This window comes from Manis javanica, chromosome 11 (assembly GCF_040802235.1).
Source record: "Manis javanica isolate MJ-LG chromosome 11, MJ_LKY, whole genome shotgun sequence".
Classification (NCBI taxonomy): domain Eukaryota; kingdom Metazoa; phylum Chordata; class Mammalia; order Pholidota; family Manidae; genus Manis; species Manis javanica.
In genome coordinates, this window is record NC_133166.1 from 87,576,170 (window position 1) to 87,598,342 (window position 22,173).

The following is a 22,173-nucleotide window of genomic DNA, read 5'->3' on the forward strand; positions in this document are numbered from 1 at the left end:
AATGCAGAACTCTGGACATTTCCCCACTCCATGGGGCTGGAGTGCCATGGCTTGGCCACTGCCCACTGTGAGACCACAGGAAAGCTAGCACCCTCAGTTTAACCTTGGTTTCCACTTTTGTAAAAGTGAGCCTAACTACTGAAGCTCCTAGGGTGGCTGTGAGGGTTACATGAGTTCATCTTTTTCAAAGTGCTCAGAACACTTAATGCACAGAGCATTAAGGTGTTTAAGAAAATAAAAACCTATCAAACTGCTGTTTTAGCAGCATGCTCAAGCCAAGGCTGGACTTGCCCTGCGTTCTAGTTCTTGGAACCTGGTTGGTTTTATGTAACATTTGAGAACTTATGTGTGCCATGCCTTGAGCTAGGCACTGTAAACCCATAATCTCACGTAATCTTTTAAGACTTAGGTTCCAATGTCGTCACTGTTCAGTAAATGAGAAAAGTGGGGCTTTGATGGGTCAGTATCTTGTGCAAAGTCAGAGATACACTTAGAGAGCCTCTTCAGAGGAGAAATGGGGTTCAGCCCAGGTTCAGTCCAGCTCTAGCTCGCATGCTTTGATTTCCTCAGCAAATGCCATGGCTCCAGGTGTGGAAAAGGTTCTGTGATATAATGACATAAATACATATTTGGTCATTTCATATGACCAAATATGTATTTCCCAGGTGTTTAGTCTTCATCCACATTTTCTGAAGACTACAGAGTCTTAAATATGAAATGGGCATTTTGTCATGTTAATGAGAGACTTTTGGACCCCCCCACACCCCCCAATGGCAGGGGCTGGAGGCTGAATCAGCCAATTAGTCGATCATGACTGCAATGAAGCTTCACAGAAACCCCTGAGAAGAGCTTAGCGCTCTCTGCTCAGCTAGATCCTGCTTCTCAGTTAGGCAGAGCTTCCATGCTTGGGGAGCCAGAACGCCTCCATCTGCCACCAAGCCAGGCCCCAAGCTCCACCAGGATAGAAGAAGCTCCTTTATTTGGGACCTTGCCCCTATGTATCCTGTGGGTAAAACTGCAATATTTCCAGAATCTCTCAGCTTTAGTGCATCTCCATATCAATAGGTGATTACAAAGTTGGTGGAGAGCAAGCAGGCACCTGGACTGGATTTTTGGCAGCCAGGTCATGGGAGACATGGGCAAGCAGGAGTAGATGACTGCTTGTAAGCAATAAACCAGTTTCTCCCACTTTATTTCTCCCTTTGATTTCAGCTTCAAAATTCTTTGCCCTGGGCTGAAAACATATTTTCCGTCTGAAGATATATCTGGTGGTAGTAGGCAGGACCTCTGAACCAGAAATCTGTCTTCATGGGTGCAATGCTTGGACCGACTGACCCTGAGATGGTGGGGAAATACCTGGAAACCCCCCTGTGGATGCTGGACCAGCCCCAGTGGCTGCTGCAGTGGTGGGGTGACGACTCACCCCTCCTTCTGGCTGCTGCGGATGGTAGAGCTTCACCCAGTAAAACCCCATCCATGGGACTTCCACTCAGGGAGACCCCAGTGGAGAACTGGTTTAAAGTAAAGCAGTTCCTAGACGGGTCGGGCCTTCCCCAGAATTGGGGAAGGGTGGAGACACTGGAAGCTGTGGAATTAGCCCTCTGTGAGAGAGAAGACTGAGTGGATGTGTAACAGCTGGGATTGCAGGATGTTTGTTTCCCAAGATAGTAGAAAGGGTTATCGGAGAGACACAATTCGGCGTCCCTTGGAGGAGCTGAGCAATGACCTATGGGATGCCCTTGAGAGAGAGAGACAGTTATTGAGAAGATGGGTCATGCTCCTAGAAGATAGATTAGCAGCGAGGGAGAGGGCAGCCGGAGAATCTGCATTGCAGGCCATGGGGAGGGGAGGTAGGAGCAGTGTCTTCAGCCCCAGAGATGATGGAGATGTTGCAGGAGGATGAAGGGGAGGGGCCGAGGGTAGAACCACCTGAGGCACCAGCCCCTCCCGTATTAAAGGCCCACCCAGTTGTGATTAAGAAAATAAAAATGCAACAACCATGGGCTCCTCAGGGGGAGGAGTCATCCCTCCCCAGGTTGTGGAGCACTCCATGCTCTGCCCCTATACCCAGGATGAGCTGGTGGATATGAGCATTGGGTTTTGGCAGAAGGCATTGGAACCTCTGCCTACATGGCTTTTGCATCTCTGGCATATGAGGGTGAAAAGCTTTGTTATGTTGGGTTCTGAAATCAGTAGACTGGCTTCCCTGATGACTCACCCTTCCCTCCAGCAGTGATTGCAAAGTGCCCGTCACACCCCAGGAAATCAGGCGCTTCTGGATGGACAGCAGCCATCAGGGCAGTTTGGCCTGATCACGATGATTTGCCATACTTAGCCACTAGCTGGAAAACATAAGCAGACCTCCAGCAGGTGTTAACGGGAGCTGGGCATGAAAAATATCATCTATAATATGAACCCCCAAGGCCCCAATGGGGAGTTAGTCACCGCAAGAATGAGAAACCTGGTGCTGCATATAGCTCCCCCATCTCTCTTTGGGTCGCTACTGACTATTCTTGCTCCCCACATAGGGTAACCTGTGAGGCTACTCATACTTTAGCAGATCTGGGAGAGGTTGAAATAGTTTAGACACAGAAGTTAAGTACAGGATGACTAAAGGAGAGGTGCTAAGGGCTCTGTGAGATGTGGGTTGATTTGATAAAGGTGGGGTAGTGAAAGGAAAACTTGATGGGCAGCCCAACAGAATCTTGTTAGAACTGTGGCACCAATTAAAGCCAGAGCAGCAGTTCCAGCCACTGAGATCCAGGACATGGAAGCTGAAGGCAAAGCCCCATGTCCAGCCTGTGTCCCTGCAAGACTTCCTGGGGCACAGTACTCAGGCTCCGCCTGGGCCCTCACCCCCACAGGACAATGATTGGGCATCATGGTTAGACTGAGGGGGTGTCAAGGTCCCCACCTTGAGGGACATGGTGGGGACCAGAGGCCACATGTAGAATTAGCAATTCATTGGTCCCCCATTAATGTACAACATGTCCTGGCGCTGGTGGACACAGGAGCTGAACGTTCTCTGATTTACAGCAACCCTGTTTTCCCAGGCCCCCTGCTATGATGGCTACGGGGATAAGGCAATTGGAGAGAAGAAAGCCCAGATCCTACTGGGGATAGGACCAGAATCCAATGGGTTGGCATGTCCGTTCAAGCCACTGCCAAAGGACCCATCCATAACCATCTTTGGTTACATGAACATCTAGCTCACAGGGCCTTGATGAGTCCATTACACTCAAGGCCTGTATGGTCTTGACTGCTCGCTTAGCAGCAGTAAAAGCAGCTGCAACATCTACAGGAGAAAGGATGGGCTTGAACAGCACCAAGGTTCATGGACCTGGTTTGTCAGTAAAGTTATTGGGGGTTGTCTGGTCAGATAAAACTAAAGTTATCCCAGAAGCAGCAATAGATAAGGTCCAGGCTTTCTGTACCCTTACCTCTGTGGCAGTATTACAAGAGTTTTGGGGGTATTTGGAGCTACTGAAGAGTGTTAATTCTGCACTTGGCACAAATTCTGAAGGTACAAAAGGGCATCAGGTGGGACTGGGATAAAACATTTTTAGTTTATTCAGCATTGTGCTCAGAATGGACTTTGAAAGAATTAAATCCATTCTACAATCACCTCATGTTGGACAGATGGATACACACATACACACATTACCTACCTTATTAGGCTCCTGATAGATGCCTTTGGCCATTTCCAAAAATGTAATCATCAAAGGATGACTATTCACTCCCAGAGAGGACGTTCTAAAGAATGTGCCAGAGGGATGCTTGCTAAAATCACTTCTTCACTTATAGATTCATCTATTTTATGTAGAGAGAGAGAAATGCTGCTTAGATATCCCATCAGTTAAATTATGGGAGAAGCACTCCAATCACAAGCGTACTTTGCCAATAAAATATTGCAACCTTTATTTAAAATAAAACACAAGTCGGCAAGCCTTGTGAAACAACAGGCAGACAGCATTCCCCTTTCAAGGGCCTCATTTATTTACATCAAGTTTAACACTGTTAGCAGTTCACAGTCAGACAACAGAGAGAATTAAATTAGAAAAACAAAACAACTGAAAATATTATATTACATAACAATTAAGAACAAATACCTGACAACACTGGTAGTGACCCATGACTGGTGTGTTTTCAGCTAAATCCCGTATCGTCTCACTGTGTCTCCTTGGCAATGCTTCCAGGGCCAGGCCCTCCAGACCTCAATGTCTATGCACCCACCATGTACACACCTGCAAAGCGTGACCTTTGGTATAAATCAGTTTTAAAAAATCTGGATCATATGTTTTAGGACAAAGTTCTGTCAACCACTGTGAAATATTCAGTTACTTTTGTCAAGCGAGCATAAAACTGGGGTTCCTCCACTGATAGTCATTACAGAATCAGATTGCAATGAAGGAAAAATGTGGGGTCTACCCAGGAGATGGGGTTCTGAGCATGCATTAACAGCTCAGTCGACCTGTTCACCACAGGGGCAGATCTGACTCCTCTTTCCCTAACTCTCCCCTCCTTTCTCAGGGAGCACGTCAGTGTGGGGGCATAACATGTACCCTCCAGGCACATCTGAGATATGAGTTTTCAAACACACCCAAAAGAACTATGAGATGAGTACCTCACTGTCCTTTCTAGTTTCTGAATAGTAATTTCTCTCATAACAGAGTCCCAAGAACAGTGGCTGTCATGGAGAAAGGCTGGCATTCCTGGCCCTCATCCACCAGAAACATCTCTGTCTTGTGGCATTCTCACAACACACATGGTATGGTACATCTGAACTGTGCAGAATAGGGTTTAGAATTCACCACTGACAACTCTAACGCATCACAGGATCCTGCAATATATTTAGAATAAAAAATAAATTTATTTGGCATTTCTGTGTTATTACGGCTGAAAATTAAGCATCCTTATATGGTGCTTAATCACAATTTAAAACTGCTCGAAAGCAAACCTAAGCAAGCTCCAACCATGAAAGCTCTCTATATTTCCTTTCGAAAAGCCTCCTAACATTGGACAATTCATCTCCACTGTGTCCTAAAGAATTAACTAGAATGCTCTGAGACCTCAAGCCATGTGTGTACAGCTCAACAGCTTGGAGTGACATGTTAAGACCTGGAAACTTGTTACTTCGAGTACAGTGATAAAGAACCTCTGAGAACAGAGAGAGGGTGTGTGCAGGGTATGGTCTAGGGACAATGCTGGGCCTAACCTTTCAACTTAAAGGAGACATATTTTTCCTAAGTGGGTCTGCAGGGTTGAAGATTCCTCTCCTGTGACCTCAGACCAAGTTAACAGGGCCTTGCTGCTGTGCTAGGTCACTCAGCAATGGGGAGGTTAAAGGATATAATTCTAAGAGACAATTTCAAATTTATAATGGTACATAGAAGCAAAGACATTAAGTGCACTTGGAGGGGGGAAGGGTCCAGTTAGAGGGTCCATCCCCCAGCTCACCAAGCAGGATGGGGAAAAGCAGTCTGCCAGACCAGCACCCCATGTGGGGAGAACATCTCAAGTGGGGAACTCTTACTGATTGGAACTCTGAGCCACTGCTACCTACAAAGCTCATTTCTACCAGTTCCAGTTCAATAACTGCGCAACATCAACCCAGCAACAAGTCCTTTCTTCTGAAAAGCACGTGAAACCCATCTCTGAAAGTGCAGCGCTCAGGGAGTGATCTCCATGACTGCAAGCCAGCCTAGGTAAGGTGACCTGCCTCAGCATCCTCCCCGGGGGAGGGGCAGGGAATCTTCTCACCCTGAGTATCACAAGGAAGAGCCTTCCCTAACTTCCTGTCCTTTAGATTTAGGACATAGGAGGGCAGGGAATGGTGATGTCTGGCACAGGTAATGGTAATTAGTACTCCAGACACTACCGGCTTGTCAAAAACAGCGAGGTTTGCATTCTATTTTTTGAAGTCTGGTAGTTGGAAAGCTGGAACTCTAGTCAAAAGATATAAATATCCTGACTAGTAAGAGTGGGACACGTTTTAGAAGCAGCCAAGGCCTCTCCTCTCTGACTAGTGAGGAGAGGCTAGCAGCAATTTCCCTGGGTTGTCACATGGAAAGGACAGGTGCCCTTGGGGCTGCTTTTGCCTGCCTTTGTCAGAAAGGTGTAAGCTTTCTTCCAGAAAGGTATAACCCTTGAAGCTGTCTTTCCCTATTTCTCTCCTGCTCCCACATATCCCAAACCAAAGAAGGCATTTACAAAAGAACTGAGCTACTTGGCTTGCAAGAAGATGAGACAGATATGGACAGCTGGAGTCTATTAATACACACAAAAAAACCTACCTACCCAAAGATGACTGGTCATAACAGACGTTTAGGGCAGAGATGGACCCCAAATCCAGATAGAACATCTTAATGCAAGGAAGATGATGAAACCTCAAAATCATCAAGAACAAAAATGCAGACAACCCTGTCAACCCGATGTGACCTTCTGTGGGGGCACAGACCAATAGCAACGGTGACATCAGTAGCAAAAACGGTAATGGGAGAGAGGTCTGAATGCATGGGATTGTAACTCAAAAGCAGCCACCAAAGCGATTTACTCTTGGGTATTTTATAATCTAATAGGTGAGCTATGTTCAGCTACTCTTCTTAGAAAAAAAAGAACATGGATGAATGTCAAGCTCATTTATAACTGGAAGGAAATCCTAGAAAAGTAATTCCCAAAGTGCACTGACTCTGGCCATCTAATCCCTCTCCCACCCCACCCGCCCAAAAACCGAAACAAAACCACACAGGACATAGGTTAGAAAAGACACTGTCAACATCAACAGGTAGCGCGCCTGCTCCCACCATACTTAGGACACGGATTGCTGCACGTGTAGTGGACAAATGCTCGAGGGCAAGAGGGCCACACTCTTCCTGAGTCAAAGTCCCTGGAAGAACTTTGCTCTGGAGTGAGTACACATTACCGACTTTTTAAAGACTATAATAAAACCAGAAAGTTGGTCCCTTATCTTCTGAATTTATTTAGCGCTAAGCTACAATTTTAGCAAAACACTTACTATACCTGCACATATTCAATTAGCAGTTTCATTAGAAATGTGATAAATTATAGAGGTGTTGTTTATTAAGTGCCTTTTCAGGTCCCCTACAGGTAAAAAGCCTATTAAGTCAATCAGCCCCTAATTAACTGGTTTATCTTCTAAACAGACATTAATAACACCACCTTTAGTTATATTACATTTGATATTTTTCTCAAAGTGCTTTCATACACATTATCTCATAGTCATTAAAATGATATGGAACAATAAAGGTTTTTTTTTAAGAAAAAGGAAAGTAGGACTAGGTTTTTAAAAACAAGTTGGTATTTATTACAAAGTGCACATTACTATGTTGCTGAGAAATGTCCAAAAGAATCCCATATAATTTTTTAAATTACTGAGTTCTATTGAATACCTGCTTTGCTAGTGTTCCCATTACTCAACATTCAAGCCCCTTGAGGTTAGAGAGTGCCAGGAGCGTGTGCTTTATTAGTGTGCAGCACGGTGCAGACTGATTGTCAATTTAAACATGTTTTGCAGTGTCTCACATGGCAGCAGGAATGGTGGAAAGATCCCGCAACCAGAAAGTCAAGGAACCCAAACTCTAGCCTTGGCCCTGCCACTAATTACCTGCTCTGGGATAACATACAAGTAACTGAATCATCCTCTCTTCCAATTTCTTAAGCTGTAAAGAAAAGGGTTAGGGTACTCATAGTGTTTGGACAGTGCTGGGTATCTGGAGGGATTCTGGAAAACCACACAGGCTGAGACCCCACTGCATCAGGAATTCCAATCTGGGGTGAGGCTGATGCATCAGGTTTTTGTTTGGTTGTTTAAACCCCAGGGAACTGTGCTGCATGCCCCTGGCTCAGACTCCCTGGACTATGTTAACAGTAGTTAACATTTATGGAGTGCTTATTATGTGCCAGGCACTCAAACTAAGTATCTTACATACATTATCTCATTTAATCCTTAAACAACCCTGAGGTAGTTACTATTACTATCCCTGTTTTCCAGTGAGGAAACTAAGGCTCAGGAAGGTTAAATGACTGGTCTTCTAGATTGGCTTTAAAGTCTCAACTGTTAATCACTAGCTATACTGTATCCTTCAAACACAAAAGCTCCATATTTATATATTTATATATGGGTTGTGCCTCAGCAAAGTCAGCATGTTTTATTAACTGGGCACTCTTTTACTAGCCAACTTTCAATTTAATTATAAGAAAATTCTAATTTAAACCCCAAAATACAGCTGGGAAAGGGTCTCCACTATAATGACCTTAATGGATAGAGGTCACATGGAAAAATACGGAATGAATTTCTTAGGGCCACTTTGTTTTTAAGGCTGTATCTCTGAAAATCACAATGAAAGTCTATAGGAAAACATATACATTTAAATTTTACACAAAACCTTTTAAGAAAATACTTTATGTAAAGCATAACTAAGATGTATTCTACACAAAACACTGCATTTTAAGATTGAAAATCTAAACTGAAATCCCACCATATATACATGAAAGGACGGAAGCTGTGGAAGCCCAGATGTGTGCATCTATATAATCAATTCAGAAGTTTTCAACACCTGTAAAAGTGTGTTGCTCCTGCTGGATCTGCTTTGCTTTTAAACGAGACAGGATTAAACTATGTTTTAGTGCCTAGAAGCAGTTTTCTCTGCTTTGAATTCAAACTTCTAAATTTACATAAGGTTATTTTTGGAATCTGGTCCTTTTCGAGTATAAAATGGAAAAACCTAAATTGTACTTCTAAAAGTTGACAGTGCCTCTTTAACCTGAACCCTGAGCCCTCAACCCCTCCAGTTACAGTTCATGCAGCAAGTGGATGGGGTGTGCTAACAATAATGCTACTCTGACAGTGTTGAGAAAAATCAATTCAATTCATGAACTTACTGAGCACCCACACAGGCAAGAAAGAGCCAGGTGCCACCCCTGAGTAAGACACAGACCCCACCCTCAAGACTGTGCTTCAGTGAGAAAACCAGGGAGCTTAAATCCACTCAGTAGTGTTCCTCCAAGGCTTATTTTCAGAGCTCTAAAGATCCCTTAAAGTAGAACAAAAAACAAAAAAACAAAAAACAAAACCTAAAAACAATTATAATCCCTCAACTTGCATCCCACAATGATAGGGATAAATTTACAGAGCAGCATAACAGTAATGTTTTAGCTTTCCCTGCCCCACCCTGAAAAGGCTAACTGCTAAAACAATTTCAAGTGTAAGGAGGTGCATGATGAAGGGGAGTGGCAGAGAAGGTGGGAGGAGGAGAACTGGTTTCAAATCCAAATTAAAGGGAACTGTCTTCTCTAACCACCGTAAGGAGATCAAGCAGATCATGAGCTGCCCACCTCTGCGGCTGACAGCAGACAGGGACCCCCAAGCCCGCACGAGGAAGAGCCGGCACCACCTCCTCCCCGCTCACCCTTTTCTTGACCTGTTTCTCCTCTGGAGCAGCTGTGGTAAGAATCAAGGTTTCCTTTCTTTCGAGTGAAATCCAAATTTCTTCCTTGTTCAAAGATGCCAAATTCTGTCCAAAACTTATTGTGTCCCCTTAGTATTCTAGCCCAATTAATATAGTCTCAGCAGTTCTAAATTTCATTATCTGCTACTGAGTAAAGAAGAGAATGAAAAACCATTCAACCTAACACTGCACTTAAGAGCTTTCCAGAGAGGCTTTCCAAAGGGTGGCTATACACTTATTGGCAAGCACCCTTGGGAACACGTAACATTACCTTCATTTAACAGAATAAGAGATGGGGTTGTGGCTTGACAGTGGATCAGTGACAGAGCCAGGAAGAGAACTCACTGTTCATCAATGTTGAATTCCTATCTTCCTAAGTTAATGACCCTTTGGGAGGAAAAAATAACATTATTTATTTTTTTGTATTGGGTTCTCCTTGGGTCGGGGGATGGTCATAAAGCTAAGAAGAGAATGAAGTGGTAGTTCGAATTAAACCTGGCATCAAGAATATTAATATCTAACCAATTAGATTTGGTTCCACGTGATCCCATTTTAGCTTCCATAATCATAACAATATGAACCTGTTTTTCAAGGGCAAAACACATTTGAGGGTTAAGTCATTAGCTTTCCAGAATTTAATTTTTGTTCTGTGGAAATAACCTGCTCCTTCAACTATGCATTCTTAAATAGAGGTGAAATGACAAATATCAAAATATATTCCCAATATGATCTTTACAAACAAGCACAATGGTGGGGAGTGGAGGTGATATGTGAGAGGAGAAAGGCATTTGAGAATAATTTGAGTAACTCATTTGAAAGCCACAGAGAGTGAGAGAATGCTTGTCCCTACTCTCTATCTAGGTTAGGTCTAAGTTGATAAGGGAGGGGAAAGGTACAGAGATACAGCCACTAGGAGCGAGCTAGCTTCTCCTCAGTCACAGACCCGGCCATTGGGTTTCAAGAAGAGACCCTTTCCCTGGTATCTCCGCTGATAAAGAAACACAGCTGCTCAAGTCCTTGGCCAGTATGTCAGTACACAAGGTCACTGTCTGAGAGAAGGATTCCCCTGTGAGACCTGCACATGCCCACTACTTTCAAAATCAATGCTGGTTAATGCCCTGAATGCTGCCGGGAATAGAGGCAGACAGCTTGTCCAGCAAGGGACAGAGAACAACCACTAAGGACAACCCTATGCCTATGGTTTACGGATAGGCACCAACAAGCAGAAGGCCAATCCTGGTCCATTAGGAAATGATATACTAGACTGGGAGAAGTGACCTCTGCTAATGAGTGAAAGATTTTAGGAGCAAGTTTCAATCTCCCTGACTATACTTCCTAGCATCCTTTACTTCCAGCTCCAATTAACACACCAGTGGAAAATAGGACAGAAGCGTACAGACAGGCCCAGGTTTCCCAGTTTTGTACGCTAGCGACCAGGTATACAGCTCTCACTGCAGCAGTGACCCTGTGAGAGGCTGCTTCCAACAGCCCTGAATGGAATTTGTCACGGTACCTTCCCAGCTTTCCTTTCCTCTGTCCCACCACATTCATTAGGTGAGCTGGAACATAACCACCACTGGCACCCACCAGAGCCCACGTCACCTCCCTTCTGTGCGGTGCAGGAGTGCCGCTGCCAGTCCACCGTGGGCACAGTCCTGCAGCCTTGCTGACAGCAGCCCTAACCAACTCACTGCACTCCAGGAAGGAATGGGCTGGATCTGGCTCTTCACAGCTGACACACACACATTCTGTGACGTGCCAGTGCTGCTTCCCATCCTGTTCACTACCACCCTGCCCCCAATCAAATTTCCCTCTCCTATGTGTTTTGCTTTTTGTTATTTTTGAGATGAACCTGTAAACGTGAGAACTCAGAGATCTGAGGTACTTCACATAAACACACTCAAGTATCAGTCTTTCCTTTTTTGAAAACAAGAACACAGGAAAACAAGTCCCTTTCCCTCTCCCCGCAGACGTGTGCACCTTTCCACTAGGCTGACAGCAGCTACCTCTGCACCACATCGCTGATCTCCTGTACACATGACAGTAAGTTACTAAGGACAGGGTTTGCCCCGGGCACACCAGCAGCCGCCGAAGACACCTGCAGCTCCTGCAGGCTGAGCTCCAGTTTGCTTACAGCCTCTCGGAAGGCGAACTTGTTGCGAGTCTGCGGGATGCAGTCCACATAGCCTGAGCAGTAGTCGAGCAGCTGGTGCCCAGTGTCCACCAGCTGGCTGTTGGGCACAGGTTCTGTGATTGCACTTGACAGTAGGTCAGCACATTCCAGCAGGGCCTCTTTGCTGATTTTGTCTGCTGAGATTTTCTCAGCTGCCTGTTTGGTTTTTCTCAGAGCCACTTTCGTACCTGCTGTGCCATTGGCCATTTTGGCGGGCGAGATGGAAGACGTGGGCAGAGGCACTTGAGGAGGAGGCAGTACTGGCCTCCCAGCTTTCCCGCCGACGGGCGCGGCCCCCGGGGCTGCCTTCCTCCCTCCTTCCTGGCTGTCTGCCGGGGGCTGCCCCGCGGCTGGCTCCTCCAGGGGCTCGGGGCCCACGGGCTGGTGCTGCAACAGTCTCATCACTGGTGGGGGTGGCGGCGCACACTTTGGTTTTACCCGACGGGGTCGGTCCTTGTCTCCAGAGGACGTGACTTGATGCTCAGATAGGAGCTTGAATTTATTCCCCTGAGAGTCTGTGCCAATGAGCTGCACATCCGCGGGAGTGTGCTTCAGAGTGGGCGAGATGAGGACGGGCACCTTGTGGTTATGAGTGGTGGGGAGGACTGCGGCAGCCTTGGCCGGGGAAGACCAGCCCGTCTGCTCGCCATCCTCTGGGACCCCGGCCATGCCAAGTCGGGCCCCACCATTCCTTTCCTTGCTCTTCGGGGCAGCTGTCCCTCCAGCCACCCCCACCCCTGCAGAGTCCATTTCTGTAATGGCTGGATCCCCAGAGGGGGTTCTGAGTGGAAGAGCAGTGGCTCCTCTGGGCAAAAGTTTGGCTTTTGGTCTCTCCCTGGTTGGAGCAGTACCTTCCTCTGATTTTTTTGGAAGCGTGTCATTGGCCCTGTCCACATTCTCTTCTGGCTGAGAAGAGATGGACACTGTCCTTTCCAGCTGGAGTTTGGACCTCTGGCAGTTCCTGGGCAGGGTCATTGCCATCCTATCCTGCTCTGGAAGCCCTGAGGACATGGAAGATGTAGAGTTTGACCTTGGAAACGGCTTGGAAGCGTCATCACTGGCTGTAGGTTTACCTGCTCGTAAGCCCAGTGTCTTTTTGATTAAGCGTGGTGTAAAGAAGCCCGTGATGCCAGACCACCCACTCCCAGCAGGGCCGCTGCCCCCGCCCCCACCACCATCGTCACTACAGAGGTTCCTCTGTGCAAAGCTCCCCCCATAGCACTTGGAGGGCACCAGATTCGCCTCTTGCTGGGCAGGAGTGAAAGAGAACCCATCAGCATGCTGAAGAGAAGCAACGGATGAGAAGTTACCCGTGAGTTCATACTTCTTGTGGGGCTGATTCTCCATTTCTCGGAAGGAGCTGCTGCGTTTTGGGGGTGTGGGGGCATTTCTTTTTTTCATGAAGGAGCTGAAGAAGCCTCCCTTCCTATCCCTGCTGAAGCATGTCTCTTTGGCATCTTCCAAGAGGCTGCTGGGTGACTTGTCTCTCTGCTTCCGAGGCAGTGCTGGGGACCCACTGGGCGCCTGTGCACTTCTAATGAACCCTGATGAGAAATGGCCAAACAGTCATGTGAAAGACAAGAAGTGACTCCGTTACACTTGCGTCTCTAAGACTGAACTGCAATGGTTTTTTCAGCATTCATTCAATGCCAGGAGTTAGCAGGACTCAGGAAGGAGACTACTAAATATATTATCATTTCACACTACCTAGCATTCCAAATGTGATGTGTAAGTAAAGAAGTAACCTACTAGTAAGGGAAGAAATAACCAGCGGATTTTTACCTGAGCATCCACTTTTTCTCTAAAAACCACAACACAACCTGACCTCATCTATCAGGCTCAGTGAAGAACTTTTACCAGACCCATAAAGATAGTAACTATTTGGAAGTGAGGAGTTAAGGACAGTGGAAGGTGGAGTTATATGTTAGACAACAGATAGGACTATTCACACTGGCAATGCAGAGCCTAGACCTGGAGTGGGAGGCTAAATGGATGCCAGCCATACATTCCTCTGGGAAGATGGGCAGGAAAGTAGAAACTAAAAGCACCATACCCCATGGTTCTTTAAACAAGGCAGTTCAGTTCCACCTGCCTACAGACCCATACCTGGGGCTGAACTGGAAGCAGAATTTTCGGTGGCATCTTGCACCCCTTCGATATTCTCCTTGTTCTCCACTTGTTTCTTCAGTGTCCGGGTCTTGGAAGGAAGTATAGGTAAGCGAGGCAGGTATGGAACAACAGACGAGGCAGCGGCGGCTTTCCCAAGCTCCTCAGCTACCTCTGTGAGGAAGACAAGGGCACTAATAAAAAGAATTTAATGGCAAAGAAGAATTTTTCTTTTCAGAAAAGGCATACAATGGAAAGAACTAAAATAAGTGGAATGATGGAGGACTCTTTCATGTCTGGCTTCTTTTGCTCAACATGTGTCAATAGAGTCATTCATGTTGCATGTGGCTGGGATTTTCTCATTGCTCTGTATTTTTCAAGTGCACAAATATACCAAAATTCATCCATTCTCCTCTTGGTGGATATTTAGACTGTTTCCATTTGGGGGCTATCATGACTGTCACTAGGCCCATCCTGCTGTGTGTCTCGTTTCAGTCACATGCATGGCTGCTGGGTATGTTCCGAGGGGCAGGACGGGAGGTCACAGGGCACACACAAATTCAGCTCTGCTAGGTCCTGCCAAACTTTCTCCCAAAATGGCTGCCCTGATCTACACGCCCACTAGCACTGTATTAAAGTTCTGGGAACTATACGTGCTTGTCCAAGTTTGATGTTATCAGGTTTTTGGTTTGCTTTTATATGTATGTAGTGGCATCTCATTGATTTATTTGGTACTTCTCTGGTGATGAGTGATGTTAAGCATAGTTTAACGTGCTTATTGGTCATTTGGATATCCTCATTTACTAAGTGCTTGCTCACAGGCTGAATAAAGCAGACAAGTGTCTGAAGACATTTTTATTTTTAGGTGGTACCTTGCACTAAAAAGAGGGTACACATAATCCATTCCACTTTACGCAAATGAAGCAAATGAGTCTCCTGGAGAAGTGCTCATGCTTCACGCTATTAGTAAGCCTCCGATGACTGAACTTGGCCACAGGTTTTGTGGTTTGACTGTGGCAAGGGCATACCTTGCTGTTCATTCTTGAACACAAATAATGCAAAGTAGGAGCATTTAAAGGATGAAATTCTGTAACTATTTCACAACTTGTTCTTGTAACTATTTAAAAAATGAACTCTTCACAAGACTGGGTAGAAGGCACACACCCCAAGCCATGCCAGTTAGACTCCCTTCTCACACTATGATCCACAGTGGCTGGGAGACAGGCGTGCACTATGGAGATTATGACCCCAGGGATGCTAGCAACTGTGTCCCACACAGAAGATTCTGGGGATGAGATCAGTATAGAAGCAAAAGTAAAGAGATATTGCGTGGAAATGGTTAGGAAGAGAAAGGAAAGGGAAAGGGAATGGAGAGAGACCCAAAGCTACTTGAGTCCATGGCTTCAGCTAACCCTGATATTAGTGCCATCCCAGCTTTTCCATGATTTTGTTGTAAATCAATAAATCCTCTTTTATTGGTTAAGAAAAACTGAGTTAATTTTGTTCACTTACAACTCATAACTAAATACATAACTTTAAGGTAGGAACTGTATCTGATCTTTGTGCCTCTGACCTAGTATAGTGCTGGCCACACATTAAATGCTTAAAATGTTAAGTTTCTTGTTTAGCAATTTTGAATTGAAATTAGCTTTCAAAACTGAGTGTTGATTTTCAGAAAGGATATAATATTTTCAAGAGAAGCAAAAATATTTTAAGAATTCAACAGAAGTTAAAAACTGATACAAAAGTACCCAAAAACAGAGCCTAAAATCTTCTACTACTCTGACTCCACAGCAAATAAAGCACACAGAGCAAAGAAAAGTGCTGCGACACACAGCTGCCCAACTGGGCCCAAGAACCAACTGTGCCCTCCCCAACCTGCAGAAGTTTCCTTTGTCAAAGGACTAGGATGAAAATACTTTTCATTAAATTCCGGTGTACTTTTCCCTGTCTTCTTACCTGACATGATAAATCACTACCACTATGGGAAGAAGACAAAAAAATCAACTTGCCTGATTTCCTCTTCTAATATTTTTAAACTTGGACTTAAGGAGTAGGCTCTATGTTCAATTACAGAGCAAAGGAGAAACTTGAAAAATATATACAAAATTATGGAACTATATCAAACTGTCTAATGAGCAAGTTTAAGAATTCTGTGATTTTTATTAACAAAAGGATAAAAAACATACATGAGCATTTCAATGGATGCTGAAGAAGCATTTGAAAAAAATTCAACATCCATTCATGATAAAAACTCAAATGGGTAGAGAGAGAACATATCTCAACATAATAAAGACCATACATGGACAAATCCATAGCTAACATCATATTCAATGGAGAAAAGCTGAAAGTGTTTCCTCTAAGATCAGGAACAAGACAAGGATGTCCACTTTCACCAGTTTCATTCAACATAGGACTGGAAGTCCAAGCCACAGCAATCAGACAAGAAAAGGAATAAAAGGCATCCCAACTGGTAGGGAAGAAGTAAAATTGTCACTCTTTGTAGATGGCATAATACTATATATAGAAAACCCAAAAGAATCCACCAAAAGATTATTAGAATAAATCAGTTCAGGAAAGTTACAAATCAACATACAGAACTCTTGTTGTATTTCTATATACAAACAATGAATGATCAGAAAGAGAAGTTTAAAAAAAAATCCCATTTCAACTGCATCAAAAAAGAATAAAATACCTGAGAATAAACCTAACCAAGGAGATGAAAGACCTGTACTCTGGAAATTATGACATATTTTAATGAAAAAAAAAACTGACAGCACAAATAACTGGAAAGATATTCCATGCTCATGGAAAGGAAGAAAGAAAAAATGGGCCATACTACCCAAAGCCATCTATACATTCAATACAATCCCTACCAAAATAGCAATGGCATTTTTCCCAGAACTGGAGCAAATAATCCTAAAATTTGTATGGAACCACAAAAGACCCAGAACAGCCAAAAAAATCTTAAGAAAGAAGAGCAAAGTTGGAGATATCAAGTGCTCTGATTTCGAACTATACTACAAAGCTACAGTAATCAAAACAGTATGGCACTGACACCAACACAGACAAAGATCAATGGAATGGAACAGAGAGCCCAGAAATAAATGCACACCTATATGGTCAATTAATATATGACAAAGGAATGTATTTTAAAAGTACATATGATAGTTTCTACAATGCAACCCCTATTATCAAAATTCCAATGGCATTTTTTTTTTAATGACAAAGGAGGCAAGAATATACAATGGGGAAAAAACAAGTCTCTTCAATAAATGGTGCTGGGAAAACTGGACAGCTACATGCAAAAGAATGAAAGTGGACCACTGTCTTACACAATACACAAATGGATTAAAGACCTAAATATAAGAATGCTCCTAGAAGAAAACATAGGTAGAATACTCTTAAACATCAGCTAGTAATTTTTTTCTGGATACATATTCTCAGGCAAGGGAAAACACAAGCAAAAATAAACAAGTGGGACTTCATCAAACTAAAGAGCTTCTGCAAAGCTAAGTAAACCATTAACATAATGAAAAGGCGACCTGCTGAATGGAGAAGATACATGCAAATGATATATTCAATACAGGCATAATATCCAAAATACATAAAGAATTCATACAATTCAACACCAAAAAAACCACTCACAAAAACAAATAATCCAATTAAATAATGGGCAGAACATGAATAGAGATTTTTCTAAAGAAGAAATACAGAAGGTCAACAGACATGTGAAAAGATGCTCTACACCACTAATCATCAGGGAAATGCAAATCAAAACTATAATGAGATATTAACCTCACACCAATTGACTGACTACTATCCAAAAAAGAAAACCAAGAAATAACAAGTGTTGGCAAGGATTTGGAGAAAAGAATCCTTGTATACTGTTGGTAGCAATATAAACTGGTGCAGCCACGGTGGAAAGCAGTACAGAGGCTTCTCAAAAATCTAAAAATAAAAATACCATATAACCCAGTATTTCCGTAACTGTGAATTTACCCAAAGAACACAAAAATCACTAATTCAAAAAGATATCTGCACCCCTATTTTTTTTAATGTGGGAAAATATGCATAACATAAAATTTACCATTTCAAGATTTTTAATTTACCCATTTAAGTCTTTGCAGTAGAAAATAATATTAATAATATTGATTTCTAAAAATGCCCATTGATTAAGCACTTACTATGTGCCAGACATTGCTCTCAATCCCTTACATGCACTCCCTTATTTAATCGTCCCAACAAAAGTATGAAGTTGGGACTTTTATTTTTTGTATCATTAATCTACAATTACATGAAGAACATTATGTTTACTAGGCTCCCCCCTTCACCAAGTCCCCCCACAAACCCCATTACAGACACTGTTCATCAGCATGGTAAGTTGCTGTAGAATCACTACTTGTCTTTTCTGCATTGCACAGCCCTCCCCGTGCCCCCACACACACATTATACATGCTAATCTTAATGCCCTCTTTCTTATTCCCCGCCCTTATTGCTCCCTTCCCACCCATCCTCCCCAGTCCCTTTCCCTTTGGTAACTGTTAGTCCATTCTTGGGTTCTGTGATTCTGCTGATGTTTTGTTCCTTCAGTTTTTTCTTTGTTCTTATATTCCACATATGAGTGAAATCATTTGGTACTTGTCTTCCTCCGCCTGGCTTATTTCACTGAGCATAATACCCTCTAGCTCAGCTCCATCCATGTTGTTGCAAATGGTAGGATTTGTTTTCTTCTTATGGATGAATAATATTCCATTGTGTATATGTACCACATCTTTATCCATTCATCTACTGATGGACACTTAGGTTGCTTCCATTTCTTGGCTATTGTAAATAGTGCTGCATAGGGGTCTGCACCCCTATTTTTTTAATTGAAGTATCACTGATATACAATTTTATGTTGGTTTCAAATATACAACACAGTGGATCCAACAGTTATCCCCGTATTATTAAATCCTCACTCCCACTAATGTGGTTACTATCTGTCAACATAGGAAGATGTTACAGAGTTACTGGCTGTATTCTCCATTTTGTACTACTATCCCAACTCATATTATGATTGAGAATTTTTGTGCCCCTTTCTCCCCCTCCCCCCTCCCCACCCACACACCCAAACCCCACGCCCATGGTAACCATCAGTCACTTCTCAGTGTCTATGAGTCTACTGCTGTTTCGTTCCTTTTGTTTTGTTATGTTTCTATATTCCACAGGTAAATAAAATCACAGTATTTGTCTTTCTCTGCCTGGCTTATTTCACTTCACATAACATCCCCTAGATCCATCCGTATTGTTGCAAATGGCAGGATTTGTTTTTATGGCTAAATAATATTCCACTGTGTATATGTACCACATCTTCTTTATCCATTCATCTATTGATGGACTCTGAAATGTTGTTTCCTTATCTTGCCTATTGTAAATAATGCAGCAATAAAAATAGGATGCATTTATCTTTTTGAATCAGGGATTTTGTTTCCTTCAGGTAAATTTCTAGAACTGGAATTACTGAGTCAAATGGTATTTCTATTTTTACTTTTTTGAGGAATCTCCATAATGCTTTCCACAGTGGTTGTTCCAATTTATATTTCCACCAACAGTGCAGAAGGGTTCCTATTTCTCCACACCCTTGCCAACAACACTTGTTATTTCTTTCCTTTTGGATAGTGGCCATTCTAACTGGTATGAAGTGATATCTCATCGTGGCTTTGACTTACAATTCCCTGATGACTAGCAGTATGAAGCATCTTTACATGACTGTTGGCCATCTGTATTTCTTCTTTCGAGAAATGTCTGTTCAGTTCTTCCACCCCTTTTTTAATCAGGTTATTTGTTTTTTTGGGGGGGGGTGTTGAGGCATATGACTACTTTATATGTTTTGGATGTTGACTCCTCATTGGGTAAATTGTTTATGAATATATTCTCCCATACTGTAGGCTGCTTTTTTGTTTTGTTGATGGTACTTGATGTAATCCCACTTGTTCATTTTTTCTTTTGTTTCCCTTGCCTGAGATGTGTTCAGGAAAAAATTGTTCATGCTTATGTTCAAGAGATTTTTGCTTATGTTTTCTTCTGAGAGTTCTATGGTTTCATCTCTTTTACACGCAGGTCTTTGATCCACTTTGAGTTTACTTTTCTGTATGGAGTTAGACAATAATCCAGTTACATTCTCTTGCATGTAGCTATCCAGTTTTCCCAACACCAGTTACTGAAGAGGCTGTCTTTTCCCCACCGTATATTCATGGCTCCTTTATCATATATTAATTGGCCATTTATGTATGGGTTTATATCTCAGCTTTCTACTCTCTTCCATTGATTTATGGGTCTGTTCTTGTGCCAGTACCATACTTTTTTAATCACTGTAACTTTGTAGTATAGCTTGGAGTCATGGAGCATAATACCCTAGCTGTTTTTTCTCAGGATGGCTTTGGCTACTCAGGGTCTTTTGTGGTTCCACATGAATTCTAGAACTATTTGTTCTAGTTTATTGAAAAATTCTTTAGGTATTTTGATAGGAACTGCACTGAATCTAAATTGCTTTAGGCAGGATAGCCATTTTGACAATATTAATTCTTCCTATCCACAAGCACAGATATTCCATTTATTGGTGTCTTCTTTAATTTCTCTCATGAGTGTCTTATAGTTCTCAAAGTACAGGTATTTCCTCCTTGGCTAGGTATTCCTGGGTATTTTTATTCTTTTTGGTCCAACTGTAAATGGAGTTGTTTCCCTGATTTCTCTTTCTGCTTGTTCATTGTTAGTATATATGAACACAACAGATTTCTGTTTATTAATTTTGTATCCTGCAACTTTGCTGAATCCATTTATTAGTTGTAATAGTTTTTTTGGTAGAGTCTTTAGTTTTCTATGTATAATGTCATGTCACCTGCAAATAGTCACAGTTTAACTTTTTCCTTACCAATTTGGGTGCCTTTTATCTCTGTGTCTTGCCTGATTGCTGTGGCCAGGACCTCCAGTTCTATGTTGAATATAGTGGTGAGGGTGGACATCTTGTCTTGTTCCAATCTTAGAGGAAAAGCTTTCAGTTTTTCACCACTGAATGTGGTATTTATCTGTAGGTTTGTTGTATATGGCCTTTATTTTGTTTGAGTACGTACCCTCTATACCCATTTTGTTGAGTTTTTTACCATGAGTGGATGTTGAATTTTGTCAAAAGCTTTCTCACCATCTCTGAGATGATCATGTGGTTTTTATCCTTCTTTTTGTTAATGTGGTGTATGATGTTGACTGATTTATGAGTATTGTATCATCCTTGAATGTGGGGAAAAGACAGCCTCTTCAGTAACTGGTGCTGGGAAAACTGGATAGCTACATGCAAGAGAATGTAAGTGGATTACTGTCTAACTCCATACTTCTTTTTGTTAATGTGGTATATGATACTAACTGATTTATGAGTATTATACATTACCATCCTTGATTCCATGGACTAAATCCCACTTGGTTGTGATGGATGATCCTTCTGATGTATTTTTTAATTTGTTTTGCTAATATTCTGTTGAAGATTTTTGCATCTATGTTCATCGGGGGTATTGTTCTATATTATTTTCTTTTTTGTAGTGTCTGTCTGGTTTTGGTATTAGAGTGATGCCAGTCTCATAGACTATGTTTACAAGCATTTTCTCCTCTTCTAGTTTATGGAATACTTTAAGAAGAATGGTATTAACTCTTCTTTAAATGTTTGGTAGAATTCAACTGTGAAGCTATCTGGTACTGGAATTTTTTTAGTTTTTTCATTACCAGTTCAATCTCATTTACTGGCAATTGGTTGTTTGGATTTTGTTTCTTCCTGGGTCAATCTTGGAAGGTGTTACTTTTCTAGGAATATGTTCACTTCTAGGTTGCCCAATTTATTGGCATATAATTTCCATAGAATATTCTAATCTTCTATTTCTGTGGTATCCACTGTGACTATCCCTTTTTCATTTTGATTTTGTTTGTGTACTCTCTTTTTTTCTTGATAAATCTGGCTAGGGATTTGTCTATTTTATTTTCTCAAAAAATCAGCTCTTCGTTTCACTGATTTTTATTCTATTGTTTCATTTTTCTCTATTTCTGCTCTGATCTTTATTATATCCCCATTTCTATCAATTTTGGGTTTATCTTTTCTTTTTCTAGTTTCTTTAATTTTGAGTTTAGACTGTTTATTTGGGCTTATTCCTGTTTCTTGAGGTAGGCCTGTATTGCTATGTACTTCCCTTTTAGAACTGCTTTTGCCACAGATTTTGGGCTTTGGGTTTTGTTTTCACTTGTCTCCATGTATTGCTTGATTTCTGTTTTAGTCTGTTCATTGATCCATTGATTATTTAGAAGCATGTTTTTTAGCTTCCATGTGTTTGTGGGCTTTTTTGTGTAATTTATTTCTAGTTTCATACATTGTGATCTGAGATGATGCTTGATACAATTTCAATCTTT

At 42.4% G+C, this 22,173-nt stretch overlaps 1 protein-coding gene across 6 annotated transcripts in view; it reads right to left on the bottom strand.

Moving 5' to 3' along the window:
- Window positions 1-3,972: 3,972 nt before the first annotated feature.
- Window positions 3,973-22,173, bottom strand: part of ABL2 (ABL proto-oncogene 2, non-receptor tyrosine kinase) — a 137,871-nt gene continuing 119,670 nt past the window's right edge. For 4 of the 6 annotated variants that reach the window (XM_037022407.2, XM_037022409.2, XM_037022406.2 and 1 more), the window contains 2 exons: window positions 13,747-13,920; window positions 3,973-13,184 (listed from right to left, as the gene is read on the bottom strand). In XM_037022407.2, coding sequence (XP_036878302.2) covers window positions 11,470-13,184; window positions 13,747-13,920 — 1,889 coding nt within the window. In that variant the 3' untranslated portion in view covers window positions 3,973-11,469. The remainder of the gene's footprint in view (window positions 13,185-13,746; window positions 13,921-22,173) is intronic. The other 2 variants (XM_037022408.2, XM_017653735.3) reach the window with 1 other exon arrangement.